The 25,543-nt window shown below is 35.8% G+C and overlaps 3 protein-coding genes and 1 non-coding gene across 5 annotated transcripts; all 4 read right to left on the bottom strand.

The window, feature by feature from the left end:
* Positions 1 to 2,524: 2,524 nt before the first annotated feature.
* On the bottom strand, positions 2,525 to 4,132 carry LOC148202376 (uncharacterized). Its single transcript, XM_088109604.1, has 3 exons — positions 3,323 to 4,132; positions 2,947 to 3,013; positions 2,525 to 2,847 (listed from the first exon to the last, which is right to left on the bottom strand). Exons 1-3 carry the CDS (start codon positions 4,130 to 4,132, stop codon positions 2,525 to 2,527), a joined length of 1,200 nt encoding a protein of 399 aa, XP_087965730.1.
* Positions 4,133 to 5,225: 1,093 nt separating this feature from the next.
* TRNAA-UGC (transfer RNA alanine (anticodon UGC)) lies at positions 5,226 to 5,298 on the bottom strand. The gene has a single exon. It is a non-coding gene; the product is annotated as a tRNA-Ala (tRNA).
* Positions 5,299 to 5,517: 219 nt separating this feature from the next.
* On the bottom strand, positions 5,518 to 7,893 carry LOC124821079 (pentatricopeptide repeat-containing protein At5g15340, mitochondrial). Its single transcript, XM_047292890.2, has one exon. The coding sequence runs from the start codon at positions 7,855 to 7,857 to the stop codon at positions 5,656 to 5,658; it is 2,202 nt and encodes a 733-aa protein (XP_047148846.2). The 5' UTR covers positions 7,858 to 7,893; the 3' UTR covers positions 5,518 to 5,655.
* A 636-nt stretch (positions 7,894 to 8,529) lies between these two features.
* Positions 8,530 to 12,486, bottom strand: LOC124821078 (vesicle transport v-SNARE 13-like). 2 transcript variants are annotated; one of them, XM_047292887.2, is made up of 6 exons: positions 12,302 to 12,486; positions 11,963 to 12,078; positions 10,802 to 10,860; positions 10,528 to 10,716; positions 9,120 to 9,290; positions 8,530 to 8,911 (listed from the first exon to the last, which is right to left on the bottom strand). In XM_047292887.2, exons 2-6 carry the CDS (start codon positions 12,054 to 12,056, stop codon positions 8,759 to 8,761), a joined length of 666 nt encoding a protein of 221 aa, XP_047148843.1. In that variant the 5' UTR covers positions 12,057 to 12,078; positions 12,302 to 12,486; the 3' UTR covers positions 8,530 to 8,758. The 2 variants fall into 2 exon arrangements, with proteins under 2 accessions (XP_047148843.1, XP_087966402.1); XM_088110276.1 differs by lacking the exon at positions 12,302 to 12,486 and adding an exon at positions 12,176 to 12,199.
* Between the last annotated feature and the right edge of the window lie 13,057 nt (positions 12,487 to 25,543).

Here is a 25,543-nt window from a genome sequence, read left to right on the forward strand (position 1 = left end):
AATGTTTTTTCTACAATTAAAATTTAATAAATGATTAAATTCTACAAACCTATTAGAACTAGAAGTAGATATAAGAATTTAATTTTTTTTTCTCTCCTAAATATGAATTATATATAGAGAGAGATTTTGTTTGAAGAAAATTACCCGCACTAAAAATATATTGACTTTGCAAATTAATAAGAAGCTCTTTCGAGGCATAAATCAAACATTGACAAATTTCATGAAATTATTGTTTTAGTTTTAAAGAATAATAAGGTGAGTAGGATAAAACTAATATTACTTTCAAAAACATGTTAACACCAACTTACCAGGCATTGAATCAATTTTAATTAATAAATTGAAAAAAAAATCATATTAAATAAATCTCCTAAGATCAAAATACCAATTAAATTTTAAATTAATTATTTTATTTTAAAAGTGTTAATATATCACATGTTCCCACAAGAAAATGAATAATTGTACTACATGTCAGATCACACGTTATTAAAGTAAAATTTCATAATAATCCAAGGACAATTTTTTGTGTGGTAGTAGCCTATACCTTCCCTACAACCCCGTACAATATAAGTGCTTCGGTAGAGATTTTATGGGATCGAGACACTAACTTTTCAATGCTTGAATTACGTGTTTCACTTGCTCCTTCCGTCTGGACCATTCGACTTTCATAGTCTGTTGCTTTCTTTGTAGAGAGGGAAGGTACCTGCAAAAGGCACTCTGACGCCCAAGTTAGGCATGTGATTGAATAGCCTTGGCTCTTGATTGAATATTTAGTAAATGATTATCACTATTTGAATATTTGAGGATATGAGTTGAGTGTGAGTAGACCCTCAATGGAACGTACCTGACTTTTGGCCCTGCTGTTGTATTTATAAGTACATAATCAAATAAAAACAAACTTACCTGAAGATTCGATCAGTTACTCATAAATGATTTTATCAATATCTTCAACCAGATATCTTTGGTTATGAATATCTCTAATGAGATATTTTTGGTTATTTTAACCGTTTGCTGGACCTGTGGCCTAATAATAATATCTTAAATGTTAGCCCAATTATGACCTAACATTGATATAGCGATTTGGACCGAACGGTTCCCAGTGTTGACCGTTTGGACCTGGGCCTATACCATACATATGCCTCTCAAGTCCGAGTTAACCCTAGTTAACTATAGGACTTATGATGAGGTATTTGGGGAGGCTGTGTTCAATGCTCCTTAAGCTTTCATTTCTCCTTGGGCGATGGCAGACTCTAGGGGTTAACTTAGAACATTATGTAGATCAATGAAACTTGAGTGAGAGTTCACGGAGAACGTTCCTCACGGAGAACGTTCCTCACTGAGCAGTTGCTCAAAGTTTATAGTGGTTCGACCGTTTAGTTTGGCACTAGGAGTTCCCGGAGAACATCCTAGTTAGAGGGCTTACTTCTCGGCTTTGAGCTAGGAATTCTTGCTAGTGAACGGGCTTTACTGTTTAGTTGTACGACCTAGGAGTTACGGAGAACTTCCTAGTGGACGAGAGTGACCGTCCATCGGGGACTGTCTTCACCGCTCGGTTTTACGACCTAGGAGTTACGGAGAACTTTCTAGTGGACGAGAGTGATCGTCCATCGGAAACTGCCTTCACCGCTCGGTTTTACGACCTAGGAGTTACGGAGAACATCCTAGTGGACGAGAGTGACCGCCCATCGGGGACTGCCTTCACCGCTCGGTTTTATGACCTAGGAGTTACGGAGAACTTCATAGTGGATGAGAGTGACCGCCCATCGGAGACTGCCTTCACCGCTCGATTTTACGACCTAGGAGTTACATAGAACTTCCTAGTGCGCGAGAGTGATTGTCCATTGGGGACTGCCTTCACCGCTCGATTTTACGACCTAGGAGTTACGGAGAACTTCCTAGTGGACGAGAGTGACCGTCCATCGGGGACTGCCTTCACCGCTCGATTTTATGACCTAGGGGTTCCTAGAGAACATTCCCTAGAGTAGGGGTTCCTGGAGAATGTCCCTAGGTTTCTTTCGATGGTAAGCTCTCGTTTGATCAAGAAGTCAGTACATCGGATATTTGAGGCCGAATGGTCGAATGCCTATGAGACCCAATGGCAGAATACCTGTGAGGCCGATTGGCCGAGCATTTGTGAGGCCAAGTGACCGAATATCTGTAAGGCCGAATACCTGTGAGGCCGAAGGGGCCGAACATTTGTGAGGCCGAGTGGCCGAGTACCTGTAAGGCCGAATGGCCGAGCAGTTGAGGCCAAAGGTGCCGAACATCTGAGGCCGAGTTCCCAAGTACTTGTAAGGTCGAATGACCAGGTTCTTGATCGCTTGATTAAACAAAAATTGTTCGATATTATTTATTCTAACAAAAGAATTTAAACAATAAAAGTCTATGTTTTAAAAAATTGAAATAAAACGTGATAGTAATTGTTTCGGCTGAAGTAAAATTTGAGATGAATCGCTTTCCGAGTGTTAGGGCCAGCTTTCCCATTAAGTAACTCAAGCCAATGAATTCCTTTGACAAGGTGTCGAGATTATCCTGTAGTTGTTTCTGCTTCTCTATTCTTTTCAGGGGGAATGAAATGTGTGACTTTTAAGCTATCGATGTAGCATTTTCGAGCTGTTTGTTGATCCATCCGCACAATACATATGGTTCCTTTGCCGGATGGAAACTTCATGGTCAAATGAGGAGTGGAAACCACAGCTCCGAAGGCGTTCAAACAGGGTCGTACTAAAACGGCATTATACGGAGTAGGTGCTTCTACTAATAAGAATCTTAGTCTGAGCTCTTTCGCTTCTTCGCCCATTCCAAGCCGAGTCTTCAAATCTAAATATCCACGAGTATCGACTTTTTCCCCTGAAAAACCCATAATCTATTCATTAAATGGGGCTATTACATTCGCGGACAAATCCATTCTCAAGAATGTCTTCCAGTATAGGATATTGACCGAGCTGCCTTGGTCAATCAAGATCTTGGTGATACTGTACCGAGCTATCTCGGCTGTGATGACCATGGGATCATCCTGATCAGGGTCCGGAGCATGAAAGTCAGCATCAGTAAAGGTAATGGGTGGCCAGGATTGGGGCTTTCTCTCCACCACGTGCACTGTTTTCAAATTCCTTTGGTGTTTTTTGTGGACCGAGGATGATGCACTTGCTCCAGCAAAACCTCGAGAAATGGTATCTATACACCCACGGACCGAGCGGTCATGCTCATGATTGCGACTGTGGCTACGATAACGACTCTAACCTCGGTCGTCCCTCTGATATGACCGCTCGGGGCTTCTTATTCGGCCGCTCTCCTGTTGTACATATTTTTAGAGGTGGTCTACTCGAACGAGTCTTTCTATTTCATCCTTTAATGTGTAGCACTCATTTGTGGTGTGACCACGGTTCAGATGAAACCGGCACGTATTTCTCTCATCGACGTTCTTGGGAGTATGCTTTTTTCGTACGGTAAGAAGTTCGATACTAAGGGCTTCCTCAAGAACCTTTGTCCTGGGTGCATTAAGGGTGGTGTAATGATCATACCTAGGCGTTCGAACGAAATCCCTCTGAGGAGGACCTTCACTTTTCTTGTTATTGTTGAACGGTTGTTTTCCTTCCTTTTTGTTCCCGTTCGCATTCCTCGAGCATCTTATATCTTCAATACGAATAAACTCAACCACCCTTTCTTGGAGCTCGTCCATAGTTTTAGGAGGACGTGCATATAAATTTTCAACAAAGGATCCTAACCTAAGGCAGGAAGGCAAATTGCTAATGATGAAAGTATAATTGACATCCTTAACTCGCCGAGTGATTTCGTTGTACCTCTTCATAAAGGCTTTCAAAGATTCATCTTTCTCCTGTTTAGTATTTACCAGTTCCGCGGGCGTTAACTCCTGTATTCGACTAGATGCATACTGCCTCCCAAAAAGGGTTTGTACAGTGGCAAAACAATCTACTGTATTTGGAGGAAGAGTGTTGTACCATGACAATGCCTCTCCCTTGAGTGACAATGAAAAGGCTTTACACAAGACTGGGTCATTGTTGGAGTAAAATGACATTGCATTAACGAATGCTCTCATGTGATCATCCGGATCAGTCGAGCCGTCATACTTGTCAAATGTGGGTGGAGCTTTATCTGGAATGGGTTCCCACATGATTGATGTCGTGAAAGGCGGTAGACCGATCGGTCTTACGGTCTGTAGAAGTGGTGGCTCTCTTCTTCATTGGTTGTCATTCGGATTCCCATTCGGATTATCGTTGGGATTGGTATTACCATTGGTATTACCGTTCGGGTCGGTGTGGTGAGACTGCTCCTGGTTATGACGGGTTCCATGGTTATTTTCACCATTATGACCCCGTTGGGCTAACGACGCCGAGTGTTGTTCGGATTGTACCCGACGATCCTGCTTAGTTCTTAGCATTGCGATCTCTTTTTCATGCTTTCGCTGCATCTTCTGCTGAGCTCGCGTTTGAGCTTGCAGTTGTTCTTGCGCTTGAGCCTGCATTTGTTCTTGCATTTGTGCTATCAGATCTCTGGTGTTATGCTACTTGTCCATGCTCCTTGTGGTCACCATTTAGGCTTTGTTTGCTTGCTCTTGGCCCCACGGTAGATGCCAAAATGTTTCGGTAGGGATTTTATGGGACCGAGACACTAACATTTCCAAAACTTGAATCACGTGCTCTATCTGCTCCTTCCGCCTGGACCGCTCGACTTTCACAGTCTGACCGCTCGGTTGCCTCATTGAGTGAGGGGGGAGGTACATGCAAAAGGTACTCTGATGCCCAAGTTAGGCGTGTGATTGAAGAGCCTTGGCTCTTGATTGAATATTTAGTGAATGGTTATCACTATTTGAATATTTGAGGATATGAGTTGAGTGTGAGTAGACCCTAATAATATCTTAAATACTGGTCCAATTATGACTCGAGATTGATATAGCGGTTTGGACCGAACAATTCCCAGTGTTGACAGTTCGAACATGGGCTATACCATACAATAAGTATTTAAATTAATTTTAAATTATGAATAAATTCATTGTATTATTTCTTATTTATATTTAGGATAAGTGTTTCAACATATGTATTATACACCAACTGCTGAAAGCTGCATGTTAATTAAGCGAAATTGAAGCTTTAAAATAAATTATATGTTTTGAAAAACATTGAACAAAAATATGATATACATTTGTCAAATTTTCCACACTTTTGTTTCTTAACACGTTGGTCTTGTTTATAATAATTACGAAAAATTGGAGATGCGGGGGATCGAACCCCGTGCCTCTCGCATGCAAAGCGAGCGCTCTACCATTTGAGCTACATCCCCAGTTGAAATTATCTTTACCCTACACTTAGTTAATGTTAGTTTAAAGTTAATTATGAGAGATTAGAATTTGAAAATGGATTTGATGTATGATTTCGAATCTGTTTCTTACCATCAACCTGTTTTGTTTTAATATTTTCTAAAAATTATAAGTTTGTTGAACTATTTTGTATTGATAAAAAATTATTCAATAAAAATATTTTATTCAAAGAAAGAAAGAAATAGAAAATTATAAAAATATGTATAACATATCATTGACAAAATTACAGAAAACATTGCCCAGAAACTGTCATTCTTAGTCCTGATCGATAAGACTTAAATTTCCTGATCCAAATGGTGGCTTCAAGTTAAAAGTGTAATTCACCAATAGTCAGAGCAAGAACAAGAGCCTTGCTTGAAACTATGAAAACGATAACGATCTCGAACAACAATTTCACGTTTATATACATGAGAAGCAATCTTAATAGCAGAATGACAGTCCTGGCATATCCTCAGGTTCTTGAAAATACAGAGGGGAGAACCGAGTGGTGTGGTCATTAGGCCAAAACAAAGTGCAAGCTTCTCACTATGAGTGAACAACACTTGTTCTACCTCCTCCAATGCTTCCATGCAATCATCTCCATTGGAACAACCAAACAACACTTGACAATTCGTGTTGGGAACATAGCCAGCCAACCTCAGCTTGCAAATCATGTCATCAAGCTTCATGTAAATATTTGCAGTTCTTGGGTGAGATTTATCCCCAGCAATGAACCGATGAAGTTGGCCATCAACATATATAGAACTCATTCCTGGCACCTTTTTGATACCCCTATTCTTAAGAACCTTTCTAAGGGAATTTGCCTTGTCTGCTTTCCCACTCAATGCAAACATGTTTGAAAGCAGGATATGATATTCTGTGTTGAGGGGATCCATCTGAACCAATTCCCTCATAATCTTCTCCCCCAGGTTCAACTTACCGTGTGCATAACAAGCACCCAAAAGGGACCCCAAAACAACTTCATTTGGAGGAATTGGCATCTTCCTCACGAAAACATGAGCTTCTTCCAACAGTCCAGCTCGACCAAGAAGATCTACCATGCAAGCATAATGCTCTATTTCCCGTCGCACCCGATAAACAGACTCCATATCATGAAAACACTGCCAACCCTGTTGAACGAGACCCGAATGGCTGCAAGCACTTAACAAAGCCATGAAAGTCACAGCATCAGGCTTCACCTCTTCCACCATGGAATCGAACATCTCAACTACAACTTTCCCCATCCCATGCATGGCCAACCCACCAAGTATGGCATTCCATGCCACCACATTCCTCCGTGGCATGTACCTAAACACCATCAACGCAGCACTTACCCTCCCACATTTGGCATACATGTCAACCAAACTTGTCCCCACCATAACACCCAAATCCCACCCCATAGCCTTAACAGCATAACAATGAACCCACCTTCCCACACTCACATCGCCAGACTGAGAGCAAGCAGATAAAACAGAACACAAAGTAACCCAATTCAACCCAAGTCCACAACAATAAACCGTCCCCTTTTCGTTTTGGTTTTCCATAAGTATCTTTCTACGAAAGGAATCACGTTCAACATATTGTCGAATACTACAAGTAGACATCTTTTCCCGCAAGAATTCAATTCTTGATTCGCTACATCGTAGGAGGCTAGCTCTTTCCACATGACAAAATGCATCTTGGTTATCAAAAACCCGCTCTTTATCTTCTTCAAGCCATTGCCTGGCATTATCTGTGGTTACCTCTCTCAAAGGAGATTTAAACTTCGGTTCACCACGTTGTGAGAGACTAGCTCCTTCTGCTAGACCCAACCCATGTTGATTACCAAAAACCATTTCTCTGAGAAGCATAAAAGCTTCCTTTGTAAAGCCATTTCCAACATAACCCTTTATCATAACAGTCCAAGCAACCTCATTTCTCTCAGGCATTCCATCAAACACCACTCTCCCACTCTCCACGCCCTCCCATTTCACTACACCTCCCAACACCACAGTCCAAGAAACAACACTGGGTTCCTCAATCTCCTCAAACACCCTTCTAGCCTCACCCAAAAGTCCACACTTAACATAACCATCCATCACAGCATTGCACACCTTGGTGTGCCTCAAAAACCCGAATTTCACCACACCCACGTGCATCTGAGCCACGGGGTTGTCCTCCTCAAGCCTGGCACACGCGCCAAGAGCACAGATTAGCGTGACCCCATCCACGGGGAGGGCGCGTTGGCGCATTTCGAGGAAGAAACGGAGCGAATCGAGGGGGTAGGAGCAGCGGATGAGGGCGGTGTAGTCCACAGAGTCCTTGTGAGTTTGGGGAATTTGGTCGAACAGTTTCTGCGCATGGAGGGGGAGAGAGCAAGCAGCATAGAGGTGCAGGAGGGCGTTAAGGAGGAAGTGGGAGGGGGAGGATAGGAGGCCGGCAACGGTGGCGGCAGCGTGGAGCTGCTTGCCGGGACGAAGGGCAGAGGCGCGGGCGCATCTCCGGAGAATAGAACGGAAGAAGACAGGACAGTGATGTCTGATGAGTGAGTGTGACCATCTCATACCATACTATTACAATGACCAGAGTTAAGGCAAAGGAAATTATATGCATACTCGCTCTCTCGTCAATTTCTTTCAAAATATTTAGATTTTAAACCAAAATTAAGGAAATTCAGCCAACAAAATTAGGTGCAATAATTATAATAATGTATGGTTAAAGCAGTTTTAATCGTATTCAATTCGATTAGAATAGTTTGGATTAGATGGAATATATATCGTCATTTTACTGAATTTTAATCTAATCTATTGATTAAGTTAATGAACAGTAAAAAATATTGTTTTATTGTTTAAAGAATATTTCTTTTTCCCTTTACCAAAATATTTATTTTGATTAAATTATAGATGGGAACAAGTTTAATTCTATCTTAAATTAAAAAGAAAATCTGATGCAAAAATAAGAAATTCATTTTGATAAATCAAATTAAGGGAGAACATATATCCTTTAGGCAATTAATACGCATGATGATTATTTAACATTGTTTCCATTCACATTTCACATCATCCTTCTAATTAAACTTCCGTAATAGTTCTGAAGTTTTTATTATACAGGATGGTAAAATTGTAGTTACATACTTTACTCCAATGGATTAGAACCAAAATTAGTCTATATTTGAAGACCAAAACCACACAAAATTTGGTTTCATGATTAAAATCATGCAACAACTGACCATAAAATAAATCAAAATCAATACTCCATACATGCCAAACCCATCATTAGAGAGATACATACATTGAAAGAAGCTAACACAGTATGAAGCTGTATGCAACACTGCACAATGCATCATCTTTGACCAAAAACACTCACAAATCACAATCAGACGAGAAGGGGGCACAATGGGAAATAATAGTAATCATTGTATCTTAGTGACCTTTATGACCATTACAAGGAAAAGTCTGTGATTGGCTATTTAGAAAGTTTGAAGTACAGGATCACGATGATCGCAATAACCAGAACCAAAACAATGCCACCAATAATCCATTTGTTCTTGCTCATCCTTCTTGACATGTTGGTCAAAATTTTCTTGCTCTTGCCTATGTTATCATCTACTCCATGGAGCTGCATGATGGAATACAACCATTAATAGATCAATGGATATGTACTTTTGTGGTCTTAACACTACTGTTACTACGCATTTGACTCAAGGAAAAGAACATTTTATATTTGACTTGAAATTCCTTTTAATAGAAAAGTAAAAATTCCATGTCACTAATAGTAAAACAATTATAAATATATGATCTTTTTAACAAGAATGAAAAAAGATTACCGTGTTATGTGCATGCAATAGAGATTGGCGCTGTGAATGCAAATCTTGAAGAATCGAGACACCAAGCTCTTCTGTTTCCAACATTGTTCTCCTACTATCCTTAACTCTATCACTGGTCTTATTCAACCTCTCAGTTGACACCATTAATCTTGTTCTCTGGTCAGCAGATGCCTAACGTATTTGCATTACAAGTTGATGTCAGCTTTAGGGTTGGTTCAGAAATGAAGATTGAATTCAAATCTGGATATCAGAAAATAGGAATGCAATTTGGCCCTGGATGTAGCCCAGCAAATTTATAATCTAACATATATTAATCTTGGAGGTCCCACCACCAGTTCACCACAAATTTTATTAATATCAAAACATCTAGTAGAAGAAAAGTTAATTAGATTAAAAATCTATTTATCCATTAATGATCAGATTAAACCTTTAATGCTTAACCTAATATAGTAATAAATCAGATAAATATGAATCTTATCAATAATTTAAATTGGTTTAAATTAGTTAAATATAATTTCTAAAAAATACATTAACATTTCAAATTTTCAATTAGTATATAGTTATCTTAGTATTTCACGGGTAACAAACTAATATTGCCAAATGTTAATACACTAGTTTACACTGTACTTGAAAATGAACTAGATTGGTCATGGCAATGGAACAACCAATACTCAAAGAATCAATAAGATAAAAATTGCTATGGTCATCCGATACTCAGAAAGAGTCAACTGGATACATATTGCTTGGCCGTTTCTTGATAATTAACCTTGTATTTAACCTTAAAAAGGTCTAATATTAAGGTTGTATTTGATATATAATAACTATCTGCCAACAAAATTATAACCTACTCTTCACAATTTATCTACCATTAAAGGTATAGTACTCTTCATGCAGTTTGAAAAGATACTGCCTAAACTTCATTCGCTTAGTTTGAAAATAAGATGGATGCATCTCATAAATGACGGGTTATTATCAAGTACATACATAATCAACCCAGTCAATGTATGAAATAATAATATAAACACTGTGTTGAAGAATAATGAATAAGGGTCATATACAATTTTGGTCTACATAATTTGGTCTTAATTGCATCGCTATCTCTAGTGTTTAAATAGCTTCAAAGAAGTCCGTCAATTGATAATTGGTGTAACAGATCCAGTGTAATCTAAACTCAACTTTTACTTGAATTGCCTAGAGAAACAAAAATGACTACTGAGGGAGGTACATGGCTTGCTTGAAAGGGAAAAGCAATATCACCAACAAGGCATTGCTTAACCCATTGATTTGACTAGAGAAGTATATATAAACAGAGGGAAAAGATAATGAAATTGCATACTTCTTATAGCTTCGTAACAAAATTAATCATCTTCAAGTATCAAAAGAGGATGTTAAAATAAATTAATCATACCGTCATAGCATCTGCCATGCCTGATTCCAACAATTCATCCCGTGCCGAAGGGTTTAAGTTACCAGATACAATTTTCTTCACTTCAGTTTTAAGATTGTTTAGATCTGATTTATACTCCCGCAACTTAGCAAGAAGCACACCCTTGACGTTTGGCTGCAAACTTCTTGCCTCGAGGTCCATTTTTCGAATCTACAGATTCATTAAATAAACCATATCTGAACCAGACTACAGAGAAAATAAATACAGCTTTCCAATGCAGAAGAAAAAGAAGTACCAAAGCTTCAGCTTCATCAATTCCAGTCTTTATTTCAGAAACTTTTTGTTTCTTTTGCTCTGAAAATAAACAGAAAGTTCAAAAAAATTATAATGAAATGTGCGTTGCTCCAAAATAAACATAAGATTCAACACTTCATCCTGATAAAAACTTTCAATAGTTTGACATTCCTATAGTTCATTACTCAAGAATTAAGATAATCTTCTATGAATATGTTAAGATCCGTAAGAATTTATATTTATAGAGTAAAAAACTGTTGGCATACCAAATGTGTACAAGAATTCACTTTATTCTAATATGCATACTGTAGAATGCACTCCCCGCACCCATTCAACTGACAAAAAGTGCAAAAAAGAAATGCAGCAACAAACATAGAAGGGAGAAAAACAAGTTCTGAAGTATCTGTTCCAAAACACAGCTTACATCATCAAGAAATGAAGAAATTGAAGATTGCAATTATGAAACGCTAGCAAGATCTTCGAAGTTGTCTCTCCAAAATTTATGAGACATTTCTAAAATGACATATAGAAGATACAAATAAAAGAGTGTCCCTAGTCATGACCAAAGGAAAACAATACTAGCTGTGACATCTTGGAAACTGTTGAGAGGAGAAATTTTCTGGACAGAATTTCAACTACCAGGAGAGAGACAACGGGTCCAAAGGAGCTATACACACCAATAAGTGAAACGATCCTAATTCATGATATGTGCCATCATCCAAATTCAATCAATGTAACTGAATTCAGTAATAAAGGAGTTTGGATCATATCTTTTTAGAAAAACTAAGATCTTGTAAATTTTTAGATCATATTCTAAAATAGAAAGAAAAACCTATAAACAAAATAAGCAAATGAACTAGACAAATTAACTGTGCACACAACAATAACTTAAATGATCCTAATTCATGCTAAATGTCATTATCTAAATTAAAGCAATGTAACTGAATTCTACAATAAATGAGTTTCAATCATATCTTAACAAATGCAAAATTAAGAACTCAAACTTTTGGACTATATCCTACAAAAGAAAGGAATACCAGTACACAAAAATACACTTTAAAACCAAGCAAATTAACTAAATTTATACATTAAAAACACAACAACACAAGACGGCTGGAAATTTTTTTAAAAAAGGAAGAATCAAGTTAGAATTTTCCAGTACCTCCATTAAGAGCACCAGCAGCAGTGCACTTTTTCGTAAGATTCGCCGAGAGCTCGCAGTATTGGCGTTCGTATCCCTCGAACACGTTGCTCATCGTCCACGACCTTCTTCACTCGCTGCTTCAATTCACGATCAAGAAAACGACAGGTTATAAAACTGAGAGACCGTGGAAACGAAAATAGAGAAACGAAATTAGAGAAACGAAATCGGAACCCAGGGATCAAGAACCCGGCACCGAAACCCTATTCGAAGGCGTAACGTAAGAAAATCGACGATGATCGGCGAAGCGAAAAGAGAAAAGCGTGTGTAGGAGCGTGAGATCCGAAGCGAAGGGGGTACCTGTGGTGGCCGGAGATAGCGTCGGAGGTTCGGAAACGCGAGAAATTGGGCGGATAAAGGGTGGCGAAGTATGGAGAAAAGGGGAGAAGGTGCGTTTTGTTTGAGGGAATGGTCAAAACGACAAGGTAGCGGAAAGTAGTGGAAGAGAATGATGAGAATTTGTCTGTCAGAGTCAGAGGGTTCAATTACTTTAGTATTAAACCAATTTTGAGTTTAGCGAGAAAAATTGATTTATGGAGGATCATTAGGAGAAATTCTTGACTTTTTCTTATTATTTTATTAATTTATTTATTATTTAATCAGTAAATAGTGTGTAAAAGGTTTATAGTTTCATTCTTAAAAATTCCTACAAAGTTATAAATATAGCGGTTCCAGTATTTTATTATTTAATAAAAAAAATTAAATATATTTTTAATTCACAAATTTAACGCAAAATTATAATTTTTATGAAAGCTTAATACATTAATTTTCAAATTTTAGAAATAATTAAATTTTTTTTTAAAATTTAACTTTAAATTAATTTTTTTAAAATAAAAAACTATATTAATTTTTTTAAAATTTTGAAATTAAAATATATTTAAAGTTTTGAACAAATACAAATTTTAAATTTGCACTAAAAATTTGGATTAAAGTTCAAACACTAAAATCATATTTAATCTGTACAAATATGGTTTTATATTTATCATACATAAAAAAATATTTTTTTTCTTTATTATTATATTTGTAAGACCCTTGATATTTAGCAAAGATAATTTCTGACATCCTCACCATTAATGCACGCCACATCATTTCTCAGCCATTAAAACCCACTACCTAATCTGATCCCCTCCCTCTCTGGCATACACGGAAAGCCACGCCCATCATTTCTCTGAAACATTAAAAACGTACCAAACACTGCATGCACACACGCAACCTGTCGCGGGAGAAGCTTCCCATTTCAGAGTTGGTGTGCAGGTGTCAACTTGGGAGACGTTCGTTCGAACGAACGTGAGTTTAACACAACTAGAATTTTTGAAAACTCTCTCTCACCTGCACCATTCATCTTCTTCCCCAGAACCCAACCTTTCGTTTTCTCCAACTTCTCTCTAGAAACCCTCACCTTCTCTTTACTGTAACTCATCACCTTCTTCTCCGATCACGTTTCAGAACCGTAGGAACGTTCCTGGCACCGTGAGCTTCAATCCGAACCGAACAGATCCTAGTTCTGTAACCGGTAAGTCACTCGACTCTGGACGTTGATCTGAACGTTTGTTCTGTAGTACATGCAAACTAAGATTCAGTTGCAGGCATGGGGTATAGGTCTGAGTTGTTTCTGATTTCTGGTGTTTTAGATTTAGGGAAAGTTGTTGAGCGAAACCTGAGGGTAGAACGCTGTTAGAGGTCGAACAAAACCTTGCTTTTCGGGAGTACACTGCTATCCAGGTAAGGGAAGCTTAGTAATTTAATTTATACTTGTATGTTGTATGTAAACATGATATGAACTGAATGTATGAGATGTATGTCGATTGAGTATGCATGGTCGAACGTTGCTTTACTGAATGAATATGATATATGTTGGTTGAAATGTATGATATGAGTGATACGTATGAATACGAAATATACATGCTTAGGAACGAGAGAATGTAAGTGAAACTTGAATATCAACTTCCCTATGATAACGTATGTCCGACATTAAACGGTTCTCGACCGTTTGGTGTTCTAGTAAACTTCTTTGAATTGGAATACTTTCATTGGGAAGGATTCTGGTCGAGCACCCTTGTAATTCAGATCATTCATCTGTGTCGACCGACAGTGTCGAACCCCCTTGTAATACAGATCATTCATCTGTGTCGACCGACAGTGTCGAACCCCCTTGTAATACAGATCATTCATCTGTGTCGATCGACAGTGTCGAGCACCCTTGTAATTCAGATCATTCATCTGTGTCGACCGACAGTGTCGAACCCCCTTGTAATACAGATCATTCATCTGTGTCGACCGACAGTGTCGAACCCCCTTGTAATACAGATCATTCATCTGTGTCGATCGACAGTGTCGAACACCCTTGTAATTCAGATCATTCATCTGTGTCGACCGACAGTGTCGAACCCCCTTGTAATACAGATCATTCATCTGTGTCGACCGACATTGTCGAGCACCGTGTTAATACAGGTCGTTCATCTATCTGGTAGTCAGTATTACTTTATTCGGGAACGGGGTAAATTCTTCAGTCTCGTTCCTCACGGTTGTCCTCGTTATAAAGAGGGCTGAAAGTTTAATTATTTACATACTCGGACTGAAAGACAAAAATGAAAATAAAAGTGAAAGATTTTGAATGATGAACATTATATGGGATGATTAAACGTTTATGAATGTTGTACGAGCGTTCCAGGGAGGAACGACTCACATATGTTGAATGTGGAATTTGGTAAAGTATGACTGTGGTTAGCTAATGCTGGCTTGGTCCATCCTGATATTCCGTGACACTCGTCTTCACTTAGAGGAGAGTGGTTCATGTGTGGGAATGGCAGGAGGTCCTTAGTCCATAAGTTAACATGGGCGACGTAAGAACGGACTAACCTCGAGTGGCAGCTGTTGAGTGTATCCCAGTTACTACACCACTCGGGTGCAAGGACGCCTGTAGCTACACAGATCATACAGTCCGGACGGTCCGTCTAGAAATAGTTGTTGGATATTTGTTTATTTATTTATGTTGAATCATTCTGGTATGTTTGACTGGATTGAATTGATACTTTAATGTATGAATTAAATTACATAAGCTTACCCTGTGTTCTCTTCTTTGTGTTGTCGATTGTCTTTGTACGTCCGTCTTGTCCTTGCGATGATCATCCATGTGGATGGGAGCAGATGGAAGTGAGCTGCTGGAAGAGGCGCTGGCAGAAGAAATTTCGGAAGATGTTGAACCGGTTGAAGTAGGGATTAAGGTCGAGCCCTAGAGTGCTCGACATGTAGTAGCTGATAGTATTTTTTTGTTTAGTCTTAGAATTTGGATACCGTCGGCTACATTACTTTTTTTTATTATTTTAAAACGTTCGACGTTTTGGACCTCGTATCTTTTTGTAAAGACTGCACTGTTTTAATGATTAATGTAATTAATTCTGATTATGGTTATCACTATATTTTGGGATGTTACAATATTACTTTTGAAACTTTGAGATTCTTGAAAAAAAAAATCACTATTTATTTATGCTTGAAAAAGATAGAAATCAAATTATTGTAATTTTTTACACTCAATCCTTTTGGTTTTTTCCTGTCTTCAAGAATACTTTTTATATTTGTATATTGATTTAATAGTTTTATATTTATAAATACAAAATTTGTATATTGTCATCTAATAAAAACTATTGTGAGTTGGGATGTTTGATAAGCACACAAAAATTATAATTTTTAGAAATAATTAAATTTTATTTTGTTTATAAAAAATACAGTTGAAAATATAATCATATATTTAGGGGTGAGGTTTTATTTTGTTTTTTTAGAAATATATTATATTAAAGGTTTAATATCTCGGTAGGTCCCCATTTTGGTCAGGAATTTCAAATAGGTCCCTTTTCTTTTTTTCGTCTCAATTGGGTCTTTTTTTATGTAAAATTTGAGCAATTAAAGGTTTGCCGTCAAATTGGGCAAACGGCCGTTTAAATGTTGGTTACGTGGCATGGTCAGAGTTCACATTAATGAGACGTGGCATTATAAACTAATTTTGTATTAAAATTATGAATGCATAGTGGTGTAATTAGTTTTTTGGAAGGGTAAAGTTGGAATAATAAAAAACTTTAAGTGCAGCCATCACCGCAACCTCCATGACCGCCACGCAAAGCCTCCCTCGTCCTCGACCTCCCTAATGCCGCAAGCCAAGTTCGCATCTTTGTCATCTCCACCAGAAACGTAGATCTGCAATGCCTCCATGGCAGTCACCAGGGGAGCGAAATCTTCTCCATCCACCATCGCACTGCCACTTTCTCCTTCGTCTCCATCAACCTGTGAATAAAAAACACACAGAATCCAATTCGCGGTGCAGGCAGGAAAGCCTTCTTCCAACTTCCAAAGCTAATTTGTTCCTCACACGAACCCTACCCCCAATTTTTTCCCCAATCTCAATTACATTTGTCAATTAAAGGGGTCTGCACTTAAAGTTTTTTATTATTCCCACTTTACCCTTCCAAAAAGCTGATTACACCACCACTATGCATTCATAATTTTTAATACAAAATTAGTTTATAATGCCACGTCTCATTAATGTGAACTCTGACCATGCCACGTAACCAACATTTAAACGGTCGTTTGCCCAATTTGACGGTAGACCTTTAATTGCTCAAATTTTACATAAAAAAGGACCCAATTAAGACGAAAAAAAGAAAAGGGACCTATTTCAAATTCCTGACCAAAATAGGGACCTACCGAGACATTAAACCTATATTAAAAGATTTATTTAGAATAACATGACATTTTTTAGTAGAATTTTTATTTTAAGGTTAGATTCTCATAGACATCTCATATTAAGAATCTTGTGACAAAAAACATTACAAAAAAATTATTAAAAAGGTTGTTTTAAAATGTAAAAATGTCAATCCTAACATTCAAAATAAGTAGTCCAATTGCATAGATAATAATATTTTAATAATATTTTAATAGAAACATATACACGTAACATATACGTATTTATTTTTTCTTAGAATTTTTTTTATTAAACTATAAAATAATAAATTTATATGTCATTAATTGGGTAATCATATATTATATTTTTATACCACTCTCAAATTTCTTTTACTACTTTTCCTTATATGAGATCGAGATTGAATACAAACTTATTAACAACATTTTTGTTTTTTTTTTCCTTTATAATTTCTTCATGCAATTCTATATTAAAAAGCTTTTAGAGTTACAAGTTCTGGAAGCTATATAGAAAAGGTATTTTAGAATACCATTTTAGAGTACTTTTTGTTATTTTAAAGCGATTTTAAATATTAATTATGGTAGAAAATTTAATAAAATCACGAACAAAATTTTTTGAATTATATAAATTATTGTTCTTAAGGATTTATTCGTAATATATTATGTAAGTTTCTCATAATACAACAAGAATTTTTCATAAATCTTTTCAAAAACTTATGAGAAGTTTAGAATTAGAAAAAAAAACTCTAAAGAGAGTAAAAGAATAAACCTATACTAGAAAAAGGATAAGAAAAGAAAAACTAAAAAGATGACCTGAGGAATAAAGTTTTGACTATTGGCATTTATAAACTTTAATGAGAGAAAAAAAAATTGTTGGTCAACATTTAAATATTAGTGTTTCTTTTACAATTATTATTATTTTATAACATTAATCGCCAAATAAAAGTTTATTTAAAGATTCTCATTCATTAGTAAAGTTAAAGAACCTTTTTTTCATCTTTAAGTTTACAAGTTGAGTATTCAACAAATGAGATTATTGAGTAGAGAGAACTATTTTCTAAAGTATTATATTATGTAGTGTTTCGGTGTAGATATTTTCCGGTGTGTCTTCGTTGCTCCTGGCTGTCTGGGACGCTGTCTGGGACGCTGTCTGGGACGCTTGCTCTTCTCCAAGTGTTGTTGTTCATACTCGCCAAAGGAGGGGGAGGTACCTGCAAAGATATTTATATTACATGTAGCAATTACCCACGTACGCAGGCACTGTCGAGCATTCAAATCCGAAGGGTGAGGCCGAACGACCGACTATTTGACATCGATGTTGAGCGAAGCGATGAACGCTCTAAGCCGACTGTCCGTTAGATCTGATGGGCGAACGATTGGCCCCAAGAGAACGAACGTCGTTGGCGTCGAGTGGCCGAATCCAAATGGAGTGTCGAGCGGTTGAACGTGAGGGCGGTTTGGACGCTCGACACGTAGGTTGAACGCGTGGACAGTTTGAACGCTCGTCACATGGCTTGTCGAGCGGTGTTTGAACGTCAGTGGCGCTCGAACGCTGACATGCTCGTGTTGAAGTATGGTCGAGCGGTAGAGACCAAGACGCCGAACGTCATTGAGGACCAATGTGCGAGCATCAGATGTAGTTGAATGAGCGAACGCTTGCGGATTCGAGTGGACGAACGTTACTGAGGCGGGTGGCCGAATGGTCGAGGCCAAGCATGGTCGAACGTTGGGGACCCAGTGGACAAACGTTATGGAGACGGGTGGCCGAACATGAGTGAGGCGGAATGGTTGATCGCCAGGGATGAACGTTGGGGCCACTCGGTCTTGTCGTCGATCAAGGTGGACGACCTTGGTGGTGGCTCATTCTTGATGGTCGACAAGAAAATGGTCGGTCGGCAATGAAGAAGGTTTTGTCGATCGGTCACGGTCGACGCTCTGTCTTGCTGTCGACCAAGGTGGACGACCTAGGTGGTGGCTAATTCGTGATGGTCGACCAGAAAATGGTCGCTCGGTCTTGCTGTCGACCAAGGTGGAAGACCTAGCTGGCGGCTTATTCGAGATGGCTGACCAGGAAATGGTCGAACGGCCTCGCTGTCGTTCGGTCGAGTGTCTTAGATATTATATTACATGTAGCAATTAGACTATAGTCTTAATATGGATGCTTTAGAAATGAGTATCTACATAAGTCTTCAAATTTGAAATTTGAATTATTTCTATAGTATTGGTTGCACACTTCTTACTCTGTGATGTCTTGATCTTCATGTTGCTTCTATTTTCTGTTTGTTTAGTGTAAAGAATTTTTCGATCTTCTCAAATTGTTTGGGATGTATATGTAGAAAATACTCTAATGCTTAAGTCGATAGATGTTAGAGTACAAAGTATATTATTATAACCCACCTACCTTACCTACTTTATATTCATATTATTTGTAACAAGTTTTTACTTACCATCGACTTAACCACAGCCCAATCATGTTTTAATTACAATTATTTGGCTTATTTATGTTAAGCTAGATTTAGATTAGTTGACTGTGATAAACATCTACAGATCGGAATAATCTTATTTATGTTTTTAGGAATAGGTTTTTGTTATTTTAAAGTGATTTTGAGTATTAAGTATGAAATGAGAAATGATTGAGAGAATATTCTCATACACTTAAATTAACATATATTTTTTGAATTTTTGAATTAATAATATGGCCAAAAGAGAAATTAATATGTATTTTCCTTAGGTTGTGTTCGTTTTTGTAGATTCATTATTGGGAGAGATTACCAGAGACAAATATGTATGTAAATATTGTGTTTCTATCAAACGATTCCAAGAGAGTGAAAGGAAATATTTGTGAGATGGAGGAGGAATGAGATCTTCACATATAGGAGAGGATTTGAGGGTGAAACATTTGCATTTACGTTTATACCCCACATACGAGTGAAGTTTGTATGGGAGAATGTTTTTCATTCTCAGCAAATCATGACAAACAAGAAGGGTGAAATAAACATTATGAGGTTTTGGAACCAATTCCGTGAATTATGGAACCGATTATGTCATTTGATGTGTGAGGAATCAATTATCTTATGCATGGAACTGATTCCCATATACCTTATTATGTTTAAAATTTGAGATAGGTTCTTTGGATTAGTAGGATATTTACTTTGAAGTAAAAGTTTTCACTTTTTATTATTTAATAACTTTCCATTTTCATTCTATAGAATAATGCTTATAATACTTGTTCTCTTTATTAGTACAATAGTAAGTGATGGCAATCTCCTTAAACTAGGTTGGGTCAAAACCTAAAAGGATGCAAGGTGATGGTCCCTATGGTGGATATGATTGCGGAAAAGTGGTGGAATGAACTAATATGATGCGCAATGGTGGTAGTGGTGAAGATAGGTCAAGGTTTTGAGCTAGGTGGTGAAGATGAAGTGTAGTTTGATGGTTCAAAGAGAGGTTAGGCCAACTCCATGAGGTAGGTGACTAGAAGGACCTTTATGGATGTTCTAGTCTTGACCAAGGAAGTGTATGGCTACAATTTGGTAGCATAACATTACTTAAATCCAAAATAAAATACAAGGGTGGAGACACCTCTATTTATAGGTCAAGGATGTCTCCTTCTAATCCTAAAAGCATGATCTTCCACCTTTGCTATCATTGGCCAAAAATGAAGCCTTTTAAGGAGTGGACAAATGTCTACGAATCCTCTCTAATGATGGGAGGACATGTCCAATGGCCAATTCCTAGAGTGTCATGTGGTCACTAATAAAAGCAAATCTTTTCCAATGGTAGAGAGACATGTGGTCACTATCAAAAGAAATCCTCTCCACTCTTAGGATGTCATGTGACCACTTCTAAAAAGTAATTTCTCTCCAATGGAAGCATGACACATGGAACACACTTTCCACTTGGTTTGAATATCTAACTTAAGAAAAATTTTATTCTACTTAGGCCTTAATACAACCCTTAAACAAACCTACACTACATGGCCGAATACAATGGCCTAAATTCCTATACTACTCTTCAATCCATGCTTCATGATTGCTCCAATGGTGGTTCACAAGGTAGAGTTGACACCATCTTCGAGGATTACTTTCACTCTCTTGAAAGTGTTTGACCATGATTAAGGGATTTGCCATTAGTAAGACAGAAAATTATTTTTTTTACTAAAGATTCAAAACTTGTATTTAAGACTATTTATTAAGTAAGAATAAATTAATAGATATTTACTCATTCAATGGTTTAAATTAATTAAGGTAAAAGAGTGAAAATGAGCTTTTCTACATGTGCCTTGTCTTTTTCCTTCCTAATTAATTTCAACCTTTGTTAATGTCAATTTTAAATTTTTAATATTTATATAAACTATTCTTCAACGTTTTTTTTAAAATTAATTTAAGTTATTCCAAAAGTAATTTTATATTACTTTTAGCAATAGGGGTAATTTTGTAATTTTCTTTTTTTATCTGTTAAAACTTTTTTATGTATCATATCAATCAAGTTATTCACAAACTTCACATTCAAATCTAATTACATTCACATCCAAATCTCTTAAAAAACACAATACAAACTTTAGCTTCAAATCCACTCAAATCCATCCATTTACTCTCTTCCAAATTCATCCTTGGATAAGAACACAACCTTAATATTTGTGTTTGGATGAGGTAATTTAGAAGGGTGATGAATTTATTTGAAGAATTTAAATTTTTTATACTAAATGATTTGTTTGGATAAAGTAAGTAGAAAGAAATTGAATTATAAGAAAATTTGGAAAGTATTTCAAATGAATAAAATAGAGGAATTTCAAATATCCTAAAAAAAAAAATTGGAATTCACTCCTTTTCACTCTTGTCACTCCACTCACGAAGGTTAAGTCATGTAAGCTAAAACTAAAGACTCAATCGAGTCAGCTTAGGCAAAAGGTTTAGTTTAATCGACTTGGATCAAAGGTCGAGCTAAATCAATATGGGTCGAAGGATAAGACGAAATGGTTCGGTTCGAAGTTCGAGATGGGTTGGCTACGACTGAAGGTCTTACTAGGTTGGGTTGGGTTGGGTTGTAGGTCTTATCAAGTTAGTTGTACCAAAGGTTGAGATAAGCTGGCTTGAGTCGAACGTCATGTTATGTTGATTTAGGTTGAAGGGTAGAGTCGAGTTATCAAAATATTTTAAAAATAGACTTTTTGTTAGAAGAGAAGTTAAATTGCTTTATCCAAACAAGAAAATTAAAATCTAATATATTTCAACTACTCCATCAAAACAAACTATTTAAGAAGTGAAGAGAATTTAATTTTAAGTATTTCAAATAACATGTATTTCAATTTCTTTGCATTGTTAAAATTTCTTATCCAAACTCAAGATAATAGTGTTATGGGGACATTCACTAGTAAGTTAAAGAGCACATTGCAACCTTTGCATCATTGAGTTTACAAGTTTAGTTTTCAACAGATAAAATTATTAAGTACTGAACTATCCTTTAAAGTACTATTTTTCGCAATAATTAAACTATAGTCTCAATATGAATACTTTATAAGTGAGAACGTATACAAGTCTCTAAATTCGAAATTCGAATAACTAATTTAAATAAATATGATTTTAAGTTCTTATTAATTTATCAAATTGGATATGCAAAATATTAGCAAGTTAAGGTGAGTTTGAAGTTTTATCTTGGGTAAAAATGAGTAAAGATGAACAATATATAAACAGAAAAATCTATAGAGTTATTGCCTTAAAGTTTTGGATTGAAATTGATAATGTGTTATCTTATATAGGCTTGTTTACGTTTCACTGAAATTGGACCTTCTTTGTGTCTTCCTTCAAAAAATTAATAATGGTATCAAAGCTGATTGTTCGTTTTGGAAGTTTTGCATTAAGTAAAGTGAGTAAGATGGTAGTATCAAATGATACATCACCTTATAGGAAGTAATTGATTATTTTGATGATAACAAAACAATGTCATATTGTTATTATATTTACATGTTTCATGTTGCAAAAATTATGCATCTTTACCATAAGCACTCTAGTAATATGAAAAGATCCAAAGATAGAACTTGAAGAATTCATATGATACAGATTAAATCATTAGACGACATGTGGTCTAAAGAAATAAACCATCAAATGATACAAGCTACATTAATAAGACAAAAGAAAGATATGATAATTAGACAAAAGGAAGTTGCATTAATAAGACGTACGAAGAATTATACACATCAAACGATACAAGTTGAACATGTGAAGCTTACACTGATCAAATAATATGTACTTTAGTTCATTCAACTAATTTTCATATGTTTATAAGATCTTATACATATATTGATTGATAATATGTTATGAATATTTATGATTCTCATTTTGCATATTAAAGAAGTTGATAAGCATAGATTAAAGAAGTTGATAAGCATTAGTTATTAAGATGAACTTTAGAAAAAAATTAATTTTGTTAAGCAAACATCTTGTGATTGAGTTAACAAAACCATTAATTGTCAACAATCATTTATCTCTATATATGAAGATGATCTATGTACTCTTATTCATGACCTATATTAAATTGTTGTAATTTGACTTTTGACTCTAACTCAATAAAATTTGTAATTTTCCTTTTGCAATGAAAAAAGTGAACGTTGGAGAGTTTATAGATGATCATTGAAGACTAGAAGTTATGTGATTTTGAAGCATTCAATTGTCAAATTCTTAAAAGCAAATATATATTCAAATAATTCTAACAACATGATACATGAAAAACATAAATAACAACTAAATTATGTTTGGAGAGATTGTACTCGTAGCTGAAGAGGTTGATACTCATGTTATAATCAATTTATTTGATTAATGATCTTTTAAGCAGAGTACTTAAAAGAGAACTAGACATAGCCTCTAATATTTGGGTGAACCTAATATAAAAATTTGTTTTATGCTTGATTTGTTTTCTATTGAGTATTTTAGATTTATTTAAGCAAAAGGTTTTTAAAACTCTATTCATCCAATCTTCTAAAACCATTTGCACCTATATCAGATACGGGTGGGAGAGAGTTGTTTCTCATAATGAAAAGAAAGATACGTGACAATGCAACAAGGACAACTTTACGCATTTGTTATTTACTCATATTTGGTGTACTAGCAACTCTTATGTATTGTTAGGGTTGACATTGTCTTAATTTAATTGCATACCACTTTTAAATAAGACAACATAAACTTTGTTTAATCAATTTTGTTCGAGTTATGATATAAATATATAGCATAATTATGATGTTGCCAAGTTTATATATAAATTATGGTTCAATAATACATTTTAGTTGTGCTATTAGCACTCATATTTAACAATGAACATGTATATACATGAAAAACATAATCATGGTAACTTGTATAATCAATTATACTAATTAATATACCTAATGAATTACATGGTTATACTATTTGAATGATCAAATAAGACAAATACTATTTTTTTAAAAATTTTCTTGGTATCACACATTAATGTTAACGTATGATATGGAAACCAATAATTTTAATTAGTCATTCATTTACCTACAAATCAATGAATTTTGACAATTAGTATACCAACACACTATAAACATAACGAAAAAATTATTTTATTAAATCAAATTAAAAACATTACATTTTCACGTTTTTTTCATATAATCACATGACTAAACAAATTTTAACTTTATTTCCAATTCATTATATATAAATAATTTAACATTTTAAATATTTTTTTCTAAGTTATTTATTATTCAAATATCACTTATATTCTTTCTAAATAAAATACACTGATTACTGATTGACATAGTAACAATTTTTTAAACACCATTAATTTTTTTCTCCTTATACTTACATTAATAATGTATATTAAAAGAAATTTACCTATTTTTTCTACATATTTTCTCTCAATTCATTTTTTTTTCTTTTGCTTTCACACTGTTCAAATAAAAGCTTAAAAGGGTTTCATAGAAAACAAAGTCTACCCTTAACATTTTACTATAAACAACTATTATAATTTTAAAATCAGTTTAAACTCTCATTTGGTATTTGTGTGTTAATCTTAACTTGATCATTATTTTTTTTTCGATTTCAATCAAATTTAAAAACTTTTTAAAATAAGCCAATTAAACCCTCGTTATTAAGTTTTTACTCACACCACGCGGTGCAAACATTATTATTAGCTCAGTTACAATAGGATTAAATTACGTGGATATTTATATTTAAAAAAACAGTTTTTGACGAGGGAAGGAATTAGGGATTTTTTTCTGTCTCGGCAGTTGTCTCGGAGCTCCTTTTGCTTCCTCTGTTTTTTCTCAAATGCTTTATTGGCTTTTTCAAGACACAACAACCCATGTTCCATTAACCTACAAATTGAGGGATATATAGCTTAATATTTGTCATTCCTGAGCAACATTGAGTCATTATTTCAATCCAAATTTGGCTCTCAGAAGAATGAATAAGTTACCTCGTCATTGGCGTTGGGCTGCTTCTGAAACTTTAAACTCTACCAGGGGAAGAGTAGCTGGTTATGGTTTGAACAATTTCGTGAAGTTTATCGGAAAAATTCTTCCTTTAGAGTGCTCACAAATAAATAAATGACACTGATATTAGGGGAAACATATTTGAGGTAAACCTATTGTTGTCTCAGTGCAAGATATTAGGGGAAACATATTTTCAGTATGTGACCTTTTTGGTATGCCGGATGCCTGCACCCATGATTATACCTCTCCTCCAACGCCCACGCCCTCGCCGGCGAAATTCCTTCCTCCATCGGAGACCTAATTTTAACACTTGGATTTGCATATCTCTGTGATAAATATCAACCCACTAGACTGGGAATCCGATTCGATTTGTGGAAAAACGATATACAACCAGTAAACCCAGA

This window comes from Vigna umbellata, chromosome 3 (genome assembly GCF_029865625.1).
Source record: "Vigna umbellata cultivar VRB3 chromosome 3, Vumbellata_1.0, whole genome shotgun sequence".
NCBI lineage: Eukaryota > Viridiplantae > Streptophyta > Magnoliopsida > Fabales > Fabaceae > Vigna > Vigna umbellata.

Excerpts from the sequence above, each read along its gene's own strand:
- LOC124821079 (XM_047292890.2), bottom strand. The coding sequence starts at position 7,857 with ATGAGATGGTCACACTCACTCATCAGACATCACTGTCCTGTCTTCTTC.
- LOC148202376 (XM_088109604.1), bottom strand. The coding sequence starts at position 4,132 with ATGTGGGAACCCATTCCAGATAAAGCTCCACCCACATTTGACAAGTAT. Across the intron at positions 3,014-3,322 it reads AAATAGAAAGACTCGTTCGA|GATGATCCCATGGTCATCAC; the intron begins GTAGACCACCTC and ends GACCCTGATCAG. Across the intron at positions 2,848-2,946 it reads CAAGATCTTGATTGACCAAG|GGGAAAAAGTCGATACTCGT; the intron begins GCAGCTCGGTCA and ends TGGGTTTTTCAG.
- LOC124821078 (XM_047292887.2), bottom strand. The coding sequence starts at position 12,056 with ATGAGCAACGTGTTCGAGGGATACGAACGCCAATACTGCGAGCTCTCG. Across the intron at positions 10,717-10,801 it reads TTGATGAAGCTGAAGCTTTG|ATTCGAAAAATGGACCTCGA; the intron begins GTACTTCTTTTT and ends ATGAATCTGTAG. Across the intron at positions 8,912-9,119 it reads TATTGCATGCACATAACACG|CTCCATGGAGTAGATGATAA; the intron begins GTAATCTTTTTT and ends TCCATCATGCAG.